This window comes from Manis pentadactyla, chromosome 7, assembly GCF_030020395.1.
Source record: "Manis pentadactyla isolate mManPen7 chromosome 7, mManPen7.hap1, whole genome shotgun sequence".
Lineage (NCBI taxonomy): Eukaryota > Metazoa > Chordata > Mammalia > Pholidota > Manidae > Manis > Manis pentadactyla.
Window position 1 is genome coordinate 54,498,734 of NC_080025.1, and position 14,363 is coordinate 54,513,096.

At 38.8% G+C, this 14,363-nt stretch overlaps 1 protein-coding gene across 5 annotated transcripts in view; it reads right to left on the bottom strand.

Moving 5' to 3' along the window:
- Window positions 1–219: 219 nt before the first annotated feature.
- STARD3NL (STARD3 N-terminal like) overlaps window positions 220–14,363 on the bottom strand; it is a 52,744-nt gene continuing 38,600 nt past the window's right edge. For 4 of the 5 annotated variants that reach the window (XM_036918934.2, XM_057504394.1, XM_057504393.1 and 1 more), the window contains 5 exons: window positions 13,687–13,740; window positions 13,462–13,579; window positions 11,426–11,521; window positions 2,087–2,162; window positions 220–955 (listed from right to left, as the gene is read on the bottom strand). In XM_036918934.2, the coding sequence (XP_036774829.2) occupies window positions 2,104–2,162; window positions 11,426–11,521; window positions 13,462–13,579; window positions 13,687–13,740 (327 nt within the window). In that variant the 3' untranslated portion in view covers window positions 220–955; window positions 2,087–2,103. The remainder of the gene's footprint in view (window positions 956–2,086; window positions 2,163–11,425; window positions 11,522–13,461; window positions 13,580–13,686; window positions 13,741–14,363) is intronic. The other variant, XM_057504395.1, reaches the window with a different exon arrangement.

The following is a 14,363-nucleotide window of genomic DNA, read 5'->3' on the forward strand; positions in this document are numbered from 1 at the left end:
TCTCCACCGTAAGGTGCTCTTCCTGGTTAGGCCTTGGCCTCCCAGGGGGCCTCCAAGTTGCATTTCGGTCCCTTGGTCCATTCTTACAATAAGCACAGATGGGGTTCACTGGGTCTGTACAAACGGCCAGTGTCCACCCAAACCAGTACCCTTAGCATTACGCACAATTGGGTTTTTCTTGAATGACACATGAGTAATGAATTAAAAAGCAGCTCACAATATAATATAGTTCATTTTAATTCAAGTTAGCCAAACAGAGGGAAAATGATGGAAACAATTTCACAGTGTGGGTTCAAAATAAGAGTTCTCAGACTATTTCAGAACAATACTTCTAAGAGAAAGATACTATTTCATGATAAAAATAATACAAAATATCCAGTGACATGTTACATGTATTCATAATCCCTCCTATCCCTCTTTTGTAAGTCTATCACCTCAGGCCAAATACATAATGCAAAACAAGAAAAATAAATCACTCTGATATGTTGAATTTTATTATTTTTCAAAATTGTACAAAGTACATATGCATGAATTTAAAAACATAAGGGGAATGTAGGGTGTTAAAATAGAAATACAAAAGAAATCTGAGACATGAAACAAAAAATTCCTTTTTGCAAAACAAAGTAAAAAGATATTTTGCTTACTAAGAAAGTGTTATTCCAATATATTAAGAAGTCTTCTGATTAGGAATACAGCACAAGACTTTTCTGCAACTATTCATTTACAGATCAGACTCAGTCTCACTGATCAAGGATGGATCATGACATCTTACCAGCCACAGGCAAGCTATTCAATGCACATGAATATGGTACAATGTGAGGTATTACAATAAATAAATTCTGTATTAGCTGTTCAGTAAGGTCAGCAGGGATGTCACCATTTCAACTTTCAATAGGGAGGCCCCATCTCCAGTCCTCTTTGCCCCTCCAGTGACTTTCAATGAGGGTTTTTCACACTTAGAAAAAGAGAGAACACAAAAATATTTGAGAGTGTTTTTATGGTTTTATAACACAGCCTGTGTACTCAAGATGGGCTGTGTTAGACACATAAAGGGTCCTGGGTGTGCCCACAAGGGAGTTTTGATTAAAGCATTTTTGAAAAGATCTCCTATTTACACGCCCACATTTTTGCTTCGTCTCAATCACTGCTGTGGAAAGAAGGGGCCGAGGCCTGCTGGCACTGCTGCTGCAGGAACAGGGCCTCCATCGCCACGACCCTGGCTGCCTCCGCTGGCCTCCCAACAACTCCACTACTTTCCCTTCTGTGATTTAATGATTAGGCAGTTCTGCTGCTCCTGTAGTTCTGTTTCCACTTTATGCTAGTTTGCTTGCATTTCTGAGGTTGAAATGTTTTTCTTTGGTGGTCTGAAAGGACAGAACATGTCCCACTTTGCGGCACATTAAGCAACTCGACTGTGACTGGGTCACGTGTCGTCCTGAAAGCTCCTGAACATGGACAGACATGGGTGCCGGCAGAGCAGACCCTCCTGCCCGGCGGGGCAGGCCTGAGTCCCGACACTGCCACTGGCGAGCTGTGCAGCGGGGGACCAGTTACTCCCCAGTGCAGCGGCTCACCTGCCTCAGGGGTGAGGGGAGACTGTCACAGTCCCTCCATCTCACAGGACTGCCCCCTCACAGCACATGTAAGGCAGGGTTTATAATGAAGCAACACCTGACACGGAGCCATCCTGGCTCCGTAAACCAAAATGAGCTCATCCTCATGCTTTAGGAGTGTGGATGGTGAGCAGACTTATGGCGGTGATCACCGTGAAGGGTATATGAACACTGAATTGTAACAATGTACCCTTGAAATTTACGTAATGCTCTCTACCAATTTCACCTCAATAAGGAAGAGAAAGAAACTTGGGACTCTGAGCTATTTTTCATACTTTACAAATTTGTATTTATGCAGAAAATGTTCAGAAATTTTATATTAACAAAATGTAATTTTAAATTCATGTAAATAGGACAAATCTGGCTATATACTTACATTCATATTCTTTGAATTTTACTTGGAATCTACACAAATGCGGAAGTGCTCTGTGTTTAACTACTTTCTTGTTACATATTCATTTTCAAACACTTACTTTAATAAAAATAGTCCTCATAGTTCTAGAAGTGGTTTTTCACTGTCCTGCTTTTCTTCAGCTTCTTCTTCAGATCCTACAGGGTAGGAAAGGGGAAGGAAAAAAAGTAACAAATGATTACTTTAAAGCTACAATATATAGGCATAAAATTGTAAGTGGGAAATACATATATTTAATCTTCAACAGATTTAGGCTAACAAAACTGTAACTGTAAAATAATGTTTTACTTAATTTCTTGTAGGAGGAAAACCTGTAAAGTAGGATCTATCACTCACACTAATCTGTCAAAACAGATCTCACTTACGAACCATTAAAAACAACTATCTACTGCTAATTCCTCCTTCACCTCTTGGCTGATAAGTTTGAAAATGTTTATCAAGAGCAAGTAACTTTGAGCTTTGACAGAAATAATTTATTCTACATATATGAAAACAATTGCTGGGCCCGGTGAGTGAGAGGCTGGGGAGGGCTTGTGATCCCCAAGGGTGGTGCCAGATGCTCGCTCCCCTGTCGTTACAGCCGCTGTGGGTCAGGGCCTCGTCAGCCTTCTGTTATTGGCATCTGGCCCAGTCATCCATCCACTCAGGGGTACCCTGAGGAAATAATACTCCTTTTCCATTATGTGGATTTTCCCTCTAAAAATTAGGGAAAAAAGTCTAAATGTCTTCAAGAAGTTAAATAATGACTATATATCTTGTATCCACTTAAAATTGTGTTTATATAGCATATAACCACATGGAAAGTATATATGCTATAAAGAAATATGTAATAAAAAAAACTCATAAGTATATGCCATAGGATCATATTTGATAAAAATAAAAAACTAAATATGTATGTGCAAATCAGACTAGAATAAAAGAACCAGGTTACTTAAATATGTTTCTGGATATTCAAAAATTTCTCCAACAAACTGAAACTCACTTTGTACATTTAAAAAAAGGATATAAATAATACAGGCAGTTCGGCCATAACTGTGTGAGATCACAAACACAGAACCAGCACGAGATGAACTAAAGTGTCAACACTGGTGTTGCTGAAGAGTCTGCGGGACAGGTGATCACTAGTACTTGTTCTTTCCACAGTTTTATAAAAAAGCCTTTATTGCTCTCACAATCAGGGAAGGGAAACAAAAAAAGGAGTGGTGAGAAGACCCAGGTGGTAGGTCAGCGATACCCCTACTCACACACAAAGGAAGCAGTCTGCCTTGCTGATGCCTTACTCCTGTCAGATCATACACTTCAAAATACACGTTTTTTCTTATGAGAATGTCTGCCTGGATGACAGCCAGGAACAAATCTGGTACCAGAGAATGAATGGCCAAGAATCTTAAAAGATTGTGTCCCCCGTCTTAACCTCATAAATGTCATGTATTTCAGGTTAAGTTTGTGGTAAAATAAGTAGATAAAGGAATAGTGGTTGCAAGTCTTCACTTTCCAGCCTATTAAAGTGCTGTAAATTATATAGAAACTGGGTGGGTTTAACTGCCTTCTCATTTTGAAATGAGTCTGAGGAAGGGCATGCCAAGCCTTCCTGTCTCTGGGCTTACTTTCCACCTGTCGGGCTAACGGCAGCTGAGCCACAGTGAGCTGTCATGTCTTGGAATTATTTGGGAATCCGAAATAAAGCCAAACTTTTCATTAGAACACAATTTTATGTATGCTTTACATAATTTAAAAGTGAATGCTAACAAAGCTATGGTCCAGTGAGGAAAGTCGTCAATAAATCCTCTCCTTGAAAAGCAACAATAAAACTGGACTAGATGAACACAACTAGCCATTTCAGCACTTGGGAAGTGGCCGAAGGTATACAATAATCTAGAAGTGTTTACTCCTGAAAAACTGCAGAGTTCAACAACAGTGATGCTTTTGACTAGAGCTAGCTGCTCCCATTTCTCCCCCACCTCCTGACACCCAATTGATGGGCATGAAGATTCTTCTAGGGTAGGGCAGGTGTAAGGACTGGCAGTTGAAGGGAGCTCAGTAATTTGGGGTGGGAACAATGTGACAGTAAACTGACAAACAGCGGTGTGCATGCGGGACAGGCTGGAAACTCTGCTGCTTTGAGGTCATGGCCACGGCTACAGCAGGCATGTGCCTGGCTGAAGTTGTATGCAGGCTCAGCAGAGGCCTGAAAGAGCCCGAGCTAGCAGCAAAAACTCCTGGTTGACCCTGAAACTATGAGTGTATGCAGAGATGTGAAAAGACTTAGCAAAAAGTACAAGCTGGAGAAAACTTGAAATGGGCCTAAAATTTGAGTGTGCTACCCAATATATACACATAACCAGTTAGCAGAGGATGGAAGTCTTAGTGAAGATACCTGAGCACAATCTCTGTGCAATCATTGGCTACCACTAAGCTATGTAGGCACAGGGGTGACCCCTAGGAAGTGAGGCTTAAAAATAAAGGAATTAAAAATAATAAGATTACTGAGAAGAGATATCAGTAGCCATGCATGATAAGGGGCATAATTTTACAGATTAAATCCAGGCAATTTTCTAAACAAACAAACAGCAGTAACAGCCACCTCTGGGAGAAGATCAGAATCTAGAGTTGCTACAATATATTGTCAACAAATATTTTTCAATAAAAAATATTAAGATGGCAAAGAATCAGAAAAGTGTGACTATTCTCAGGGGAAAAAAAACCCTCCACAATTCAATACAACTGACTCTGAGTATGTCCAGATATTTTATTTACCAAAGACTTCAAGCAGCTATTATAAATATGTTTAAAGAACTACAGAAAACCATATTTAAGGTATGATGGACAGACAGCAAATCAACAAACAGATGTTTTCATGACATGAGATGTTTTCAAGACAGAAATTACAAAAAAGAACAGATATTTAAAATTAAGTAGAATCTACACTAGAGAAGTATAACTGAAGTGAAATATTCACTAGAGAATAGGGTTTAAGAGAGTATTCAAATTGGCAAATCCTCTTCAAATGGACAGAGGAAAGAATCTGTGAACCTGAATAGAACAACAATGCTATCTGAGTAACAGAGAAAAAAGCACTAAGCAACACTAACTAGAGCTCGGAGCCCTTTGAGATAACATCAAGCACACCAGCACACATGTAATGGGCCTCCCAAAAAGAGAGAAGAGGAGAGAAAGGACAGGAAAAATATTCGAAGGAATACTGGCCCAGACTCTCCAAATCTGTTGAGAAGTATTAATCTACAGATCTTCTACACTAAACAGATACCGATTAGTATATGAATTAACAGTAGACACATTGTAGGCAACTGCTGAAAGCCATGTAATATGTGAAAATGAAAATAGAACACATCAAAATTTATAAGATGTTGTAAAGCAATGCCTACAGCAACATTTATGGTTTTAAATACCTATATCAGAAAAGAAGAAAGCTCTAAAATCAATCATGAAAAAGAAGAGCAATTTAAACCCAACCCAAGTAGAATAAAGGAAATAAAAATTGGAATGGTAAACAGAAATAGTTTTGAAATGGTAGACAGAAAAACCAGAGAGAAATGTGCATGAAAATCAAAGTCAGTTCTTTGAAAATACCAACACATTTGACCAACCTCAATCTAGAATTACCAAGAAGAAATGAGAAGTCATAAATCACTGAAATTAAGAAAAAAAATAACATCACTAACCAATCCTACAGAAATTAAAAAGAATTATGAGGGAATATTACAAACTTATGTCAACAAACTAGATAATTCAGAAGAAATGATGAATTCCTAGAACACTATTTACCAAAACAGTCTTAATAAGAAACACAAAATCTGAATAGACCTATATATAACAAGTAATAACAAAAAATAGTAATTAAAAATCTTCCCACAAAGAAAATCTTTGGCTCAATTGTTTCATTAGAGGATCTATTAAACATTTAAAGAAGAAATAATATTCTTAAGAAGGGTTTATTCAAAAACAGAGGGGTTGGGAACATTTCCACTGAGGCCAGCATTAATTACCCTGGTATCAGAGCCAAAGACATAATAAAAAACTATAGACCAATAGGTACAAAAATCATAAGCACAGACACAAAAATCCTCAAGAAAATATTAGCAAATCATATCCAGAAACATATGTAATGGATTATACAACATGACCAACTGGGATTTATCCCAGACATAAACAATTGATTTAACATCCCCAAATCAATTAACTAAGCCACCACATTAACTGAATATAGGACAAAAACTACATAGTATATCAACAGATACGTAAAAAGCATTTGAAATCCACTGAACATTTATGATAAAAACTTTCAACACACTAGGAATAAAACTTCAACCTGATAAAGGGCATCTGTGAAAATCCACAGCTAATATCATACTTAACACTGAAAGACTGAATGCTTTTCCCCAAAGACCAGGAATAAGATAAGGATGTCTGCTCTTGCCACCTCGATACAATATTGTATTGGAGATTCTAGACTGTGCAACAAGAAAAAAAATTTAAGATATTTACAGATTGAAAAGGAGAAAGCAAAAAACACCCTTTATCCACAGATGACATGAACCCTGTGGATAATTCCATGGCATTTACATAATGCACAAAACCAAAACTAGGACTAATAAATAAGTTTGGCAAGGTCACAAGATACAAGTTCAATATACAAAATATCAACTGTATTTTGATATGCTAACATGAACAATTTGAAAATGAAATTAAGGAGACAACTTCATTCACAAAAGGATCAAAAAGGATAAAACACTTAGGAATTAATTTAACAAGAGAAAAAGCAAAACTTGTATGCTGAGAACTACAAAACGATGCAGAATAAATTTAAATGTCTAAATAAATGCAGAGATAGTCCACGTTCATGGATTAGATTTAATACTTTTATGCCGGCAATTCTCAAAATGATCTATAAATTCAATGTAACAGGATTTTTGGGCAAAAATTAACAAGGTTATTCTAAAATTTACATGAAAACACAGAAGACCTAGAATTAGAAAAATAATCTTGAAAAAGAACAAAGCTGGAGGACTGTCAGTCATTCTGCAGAAGCAGTTGGTGGTGTATCCCCAATTTGATCTGGATGTTGAGACTGACAGTATTACCACACACCAAGAGGGTATGAAAAGGTTTATTACTTTTTACTACAAAGTTGAGATCTCTGGGTACAAGAGTGCAGGTCTTTCCAGTGAGGCCTTACAGCACCTGATTTCAAAGCTTAAAAATAAAATTACAGTGAGCCAGTGTCATACTGATGCAAAGAGAGCATTGGGGTCAATGGAAGAGAGCTGAGAATCCAGAAATAAACCTCTACATTTACAGTCAATTGTTTTTTGACAAATGTGCTGAGTTAATTGAGTCGGGGAAGGATTGCCTTTTCAAAAAATGTGCTAAGACAACTGGATATCCACAGACAAAAGAATGAATTTAGTTCTTTACCTCCTCCACACACAAAATTAATTCAAAATGAACTATAAACTTAAATGAAAGAGCTGAAACTATAAAATCTTCTAGGAAAAATCATGATGACATAGATGGGACCCAAAACACATTCTCCATAAAAGAATAAATTTTGATGAACTGGACTTTATCAGAATTCATCTTCATGCTTCAAAGGCTCCAAGAAGAAAATTGGAAGACTACACACTGGAAGAAAATATCTGCAAATCATATATCTGTTAGAGGACTTCCACTTAGAATGTAAAAGAACTTTTTCAACTCAAGAAGACAAACAGCTTAATTAAAAAAAAGGTAAATGACTAAAAATAGACATTCTTCCAAAGATACATGAATAACTAATAAGTACAAAAGGTTCTCAACATCATTAGTCATTAGGGGCATGAAAAATTTAAACCACTTCGCACCTGCTAAGATGGCTATAATCAAAAGGACAGCCTCTGCCAAGTGTTAGTGAGTATATGCAGAAACACTCTGAGCATACAGAGGTAAATGTAAAAGGTACAACTTTGGAGAACAGTTTGTCATTTACTTGAACAGTTTAACAGAAACTTGCCACACAACCCAGCAAACCCTGTCCTAGGAATCTAAGAAAAATAGAAATATATATACCTACAAAGACATGTATGTAAATGTTCATTGCAGGATTACTCATAGCAGCCAAATACTGGAAACAACTCAGATGTCCATCACTGATACAAGATGCTATATATCCATATAATGGAGTAGTATTCAACCATTAAAGGAACAAAGGCCTGACCCTCAAAAATTATGCTAAGTAAAGGAAGCCAGTTGCAATAAAACTACATATTGTACAATTACATTTATATTAATTATCCAAAAAGGGCACATTTTCAAAATATAATTGGTGGTTTCCATAGGACTGGAAGTAAGAGTAGGAATTAACTGAAACTAAAGGAACTTTTTCAGATGAAGAAATTGCTCTAAAACTTTATGGTGATGTTGGTTAAAAAGCGAAGTTTACCCAAAGTCATGCAATTATACATTTACAATGGATGAATTTTATGGTATGTAAATAAAATCAACTAAAGCTGTATTTTTTTAAATGAATGTTTTCTTATATCCCCAGCTATGATTTTACATACTTTTCAAAATTTTAATTAAAAAATAGAAAAACTGTGTTTCAAATATATTAACTATGCATAGGGCAACTATTTAATTCATTATCTAAATAAGCACACAATGTTATTGTTGTATGTAACACTGCAATCTGGTGGCTGGTTGGGAGAAGGCAGCTGAGGCAGGGAGGCAGAGATAAATGTAGTTCTAATAATAATTACATGAGACCCCAGGAGTAAGCCAAGGCTTTCCCAGGCAAACCAACTTATATGGTTATTTTGAGAAGATGCCAAATTTGAATTTTAATGCCTCATCAAGATTTGCTTAGCAGAGTATATTATGCAATTGAGTTCATCTCTGGATGATTTAGGTGACAAATTATCCTTTGTCACAACTGGTTCACTGAAGCTGTCTGACCACATAGAACAACTTCAATCCAATCAATTGAGAGAGGATTGTGCCTTTTCATTCCTCCCACTTAATACACAACTAAGCAGGCTACAGTTAGAGCAACAAGCAAGACTGCAAACAAATTACCTTTATATCCTTTAAAAGTCCATCTCCTAAAATGTGCTAGTTTTCCAAATCTCTGTGATACTAAAAATCAAGCCATTCCTTTACAAGGAAAAATGCTAACATTAAAATTTTTGGTGTCTTCAATTTCTTTCTCTTTTTTTTCATTCATTCCTTCAACACTTATAAATCTATGTTCCAGGCACTGTACTAGGTACTGGAGAAAGAAAGACAAGAACAGTCAAGGCAGGCCCCGGATGCCCTGTTGTCTGCGAAGGGCCACTCAGCACTGTATCAGATACAGAGCAACAGAAGCTGCTCACTGCTGCTGCTGAAAGCCTCATTTTAGGCACATCAATTCCAGTAACAGTTTTTTAATTTTAATTCTCTCCTAAATTGAACGTTCAGAAAATGAAAATATAACACAATACATTAAGCCACACTGAACACTCCTTCTCTGCCACTACTAACTTGCATTTTCTCTTAACACAAAGCAGCTACCCAGAAAAATACTGTGCAAGAGTTCTTGTTCAGCCGATGAAATGATAATGCTCCCGACTACCACTAGGGGGTAGTAAAAGTCACAGAAGGGAGCCAGTGGAGTCAGAATCGGAAAGCTAGATGAAGGCCTGTGGCTGTTTCTGACATTATTATCCTGGGGCTCTGAATTTCTAAGGTAGAAAACACATCAGTGCTGTAAAATTTTATTAGTCTTACAAAAATAAAAGCTATACAAAAGCATGAGCTATAATGTGAAGTTCCGTTTTCTAAAAAAAAGAATTAAGTCCTAAAAATGTACAAAAATTTCAATGAAATAATTCTCACAACAAGGTAATCTCAAATTTAATGCTTATTCTGGTTTCTGCTGGCTGAGAAATATATTTTGTGCTAATTTGTATCTGTATTTCATCTGACTTTATGCTTCTGTGTTTTATACAGATTTCAGACCCAATACCAATAATGCAGAGTATCGAGTACCTGGAGGTCCCCTAATGCACTGTCACATTGCTGTGCTTCTGATCATTCACAAGGCTCTTCCTGCCCTCAATATGTTTTAATATATTGTGTCTGTGTTTAAAAAATACATCAGGCATAATGTTGGGAATAAATTACTGTAGTCTTTAACTCAAGTTATATCTCATGGCAGAAATAGGCCAGGTCAGTGCTGAAGACAGTGCAGCCAACACAGAACGACAGGGCTGTCGGAGAGGTCCTAAAGGAATTGCAAAGAACACCCTACCTGTGACTGCTGAGAGCTAGAGGGTGGGGAGTGCGTAGGGAGAGGCCTTCTCAACAAGTGAGCGGAGACTAAGACTGCAGAGGGCAATGTCAGGATAGAAAAAACAAGATGCACACTGGCTTGAGGGTTATCGCACATTTTCAGAAACACTGAGAACAGAATGCGAAGAGAGAGTAAGGAGAGGCTGGACAATTTGGTAAGAGTGGTCAAAGGGGTGTTTTCTAACAGGTTAAGGATCCATGACTTTCCTAATCCTTTATGTCACTGAGGGCTTTTGGGCAGGAGAATGATGTGATCAATTTTGCATTTTCATTCACACTGAAAGGCTATGTGTTGATTACCTATGAGCATGGATTCTGGCACTAAGCCAGGATCTAGATCCTTTCTCCACTCTCATTCTTTGTGCAATGCTGCACAAATTATTTCACCTTTCTGTGCCTCAATTTCCTCATCTCTAGAACAGGGATAATGAGACTTTGACATCACAGAGTGGTTACAAGGAACCCTTAGCACAACACAATTGTATCTAACACTGCACTCTGGTGGCTGGTTGGGAGAAGGCAGCTGAGGCAGGGAGACAGGCACTGTTGTAGAAACTGAAGCAAGCAATGTGCAACCGAAGTTGGAGATGATATTAAGTGTTATGGAGTATAATTCAAGTGAGATAAATGAGGCAGAAATAAAGAGGATCAGAGTGGCATGGTGATGATCAGCTGTGAGCCATAAGAAAGGGCCAGAGTGCCCAGTGAGGCTTTGGTATTTATCTTGGGCAACTGGGCACACAGTGCAGCCATTCTCAATCAGGGTATCCTGGAGGAAGGCCAGTTTAGGGGAGGAGACCGTAATAGTCAAACAACAAACAGGTTATAAAGAGATCGTCAAGACCCTTCCCCTTGTCTGCCAGTCTTCTGAGATACAGATCACAAATCACACTGTGTATGGCCTTGTACTGCATTTATTTTTACATCTCTGCATCTTAGTTATTTTCATATCCTAAAAGCCTGGTACGGTAAATGTTTGCTAAGTGTTTCGAGAAGTAGAGGGAGGGGAGGAGAGAAAGGGCTAAACTTCTGAATGATGGACACACACACAAATGATAATCAAATTTTTTACCTGCTTCAGACTCAGGAGGAGAATAAAACTGACCATCAGAAAAGCCACCGGGTATAAGGGCTGCTCTCTCTGAAGCATCATGAACGATCAGGAGTCCTGGAAGAGAAGATATACAGATACTGGGAATATGTCATTATTCCGGTACCTTCTTGGCAAGGTTAACCACAATAAAACAGTGTCATTATTACATTAAAAGTCTTAGCAAAAAGGTCCTCTGAAAATCTTTCAAACTAAAAATAAGTTTTATTAATAAAGTAGGAACCAGTATTGTAGGGACAGATTCCAACCAGTTTAAAAAATTGCCTCCTGTTACTCATGGGATTCTTTGACTCAGGATTTATGGCATCCTTTCCTTGGGAATACCTTGCTCCCTACAGAAATCAACACCACTACCAAAACCAACGCACAAAGCAAAATAAAAAACCCGGTCAGCTCACACAAATGGTCTGCATTTAGTCAGAGAACCACCAGATGTAAAGTATAATAAGTGGATGGCCTTTTATAAATACATAAATTGTAATGATGATGGTGAAGAAACATTTATTCAATCCAAAGTTTCCCATGGAAAAAAAAGAGTATTAAAAAAAAACAATGAAAAAAGAAGGAAGCAAGATGCTCTAGAACACGAACACATGATGAGAGGCCATCCACATGAGTTCTGTCGGCTGAAGCCAAGTTAACACTGAGATGAAGCTGGAGGGGGCACCAGGCCAAACAGCAGATGCCACGTATACATGTGTGCATAATACATGTGTGTGTAACAAGTGCTACAGATAGTGAAAATAAATGCTGTTTTAAATTTTCCACTAATTGTGTATTCTGCTTTATTCAGTAGGCACTTTGAATTTGGTTAAATCACTTAAGTACTCAAGCCTGACATATTAATAGTTGATATGCTTTCAATAAAGTTCAATTTCATTTAAAGTGACTTCTATTAGCTTTATTTGTTCCTTTCCACAATATATTTTCATATAGGAATAGAAGGCATAGGATAGAAGACACATCTTGGTCTGATTAATATGTTTTAAAATCTACTCTGAAATAATAATTTTTTTCTTACAGATTTCTTCTCTGAAAACTAGATTTTCCAAAAGAAAACCATTTTCAAGGTAATTTTTTCTACTGTTCCTTGAGGTTATAATCATGCCTAACTTTCTGTTAGACAGAGGCTTTTTGTTTTATTCGACAGGGAGAAATTCATGCAAGGTGATCATGTCTTGAAACTGCCTGGGTCTCTGCACTGAGAGCTGGTCATGATACTTCCAGGAGGGTGAGTGGAGTGCATGGGCTTCCCCTAGGACCATCATGCAGAGGGAGAAGAACCATTTGGTCTTTCTAGCCAACATCCAGGGATGCTCAAAGCCACTGACAGAGATTATAACAGCTTTGGCAGGATTCATGATTACAGAATGCTGCTGTCACACAGCCACCCAGAGGAAGGTGAAAGCCTGAGATGGCTTGGCATTTCTCTGGCTTGCTGTCTTCCTCCTTCTGCACTCTGTCTTCAGCATTAACCTACTGACAGTTCCACTCTAGGCACTCAACTGTTCTGTCATCCATTCAGAGCAGCCACCTGCTGTATGGATGGATAGCAACATGAGACTTTGGAGACTCACTAACTTCTAGAATGGCTACCTCAGCACACTAACTGCTTCACATTTCTGTCTCTAAACAACCATTCTGTTGAGATACACAAAATGCTTAGTGTCCTATGACTATTATTAATAGTAAGAAAAGGAGACCGGTCTGAGGAGGAAGAGGTTTGGGCTATGTTTGTTGTTGGCCTGTCTTTTCACCAGTGTCCACCCTTTCTTCTAGGGAAGCCTGCCCTAAGAACTGGAGAGAGAGCCACTTTCTGTCACTACCCTTTCATCCAACCCTCCCTTGAGTTCTGCTATGCCCACTAATGAATGCAGACACTGAGATCTGCCTAAACCCACCCGCCTGCAGGACCACTCAGATCAAGACATCTCCAGCTCTTCCTTCCACCTTGGTACCCAGCCAGTCTCAGGGGGCTAACTTTGAGAGCAACTTACTGTTTTCTTCTTCTGCCTCTTGAGGTAACACTTTGAAATCCAGGAACCAAGTCTCAATCCAGGCAAGGATGAATGAAATGATAGGCAGCACATAGCCAAAAGCCCCTTGAGAGAAAAGCTGAGAACAGATGTGACCAGGAGAGGGAAATGCAGTCACTATGGGCACTGGAAAACAAGGCTTTGTCATTACAGAGGGTAACTGTACAGAGGAGGGGTGGGCCGTACCTTTGAGAGGATCACTTTTGCTAGTAAAAAGGCACTGGTCACTGCTGTCGTTAACTGAAAGACACATAATCCAGCACCATTCAAATTAGAACTTTTACACTGTTAAGACACCTTCCTCACCAGAGACCCCTGAGCCAGGAGCACATGATGCCTGAAAAAGCTATGAATGGCCTGACTCCTTCCTGTGTCACTCTCTCTATCCCCTACACCCAGACAGGGCCAGGCAGGCCTCACTGAGGCACCCAATCCCTAACTGGTTTAGTGGGTCTGGTGCTAGGAAAGTAAGTTTTGTACAGCAGAAGGCAGAGCATCCAAAGACGCCATCGCCACAGAAGGGACCAGTGAAGGGCAGAGGCACAGCTCCCCCAGGGGCGGGGATGCCCACAGATAATCCCACGCAACCTGGCCCTTATCCTGCAAGCCTCCAACTAATAAGGAACCTGACTCAAGTGAAAGTCAAGAGTAGCTTTGGTTGACAGAATGGAAGCCAGGGGACATCCAGTGTCATGCTCACATTAACAAAGTTGCAGAATCAGTATTTGTTAGCAAAACACAACCAACACCAACACACACCCCCACACTCCAGCCAGAGTGAGCTACGTGGGAGAGGAGGCAGTTTACATTCTGATACTGATCAACTTTACAGGCTGACACTGCAGTGCATTTTAGGTACCAGC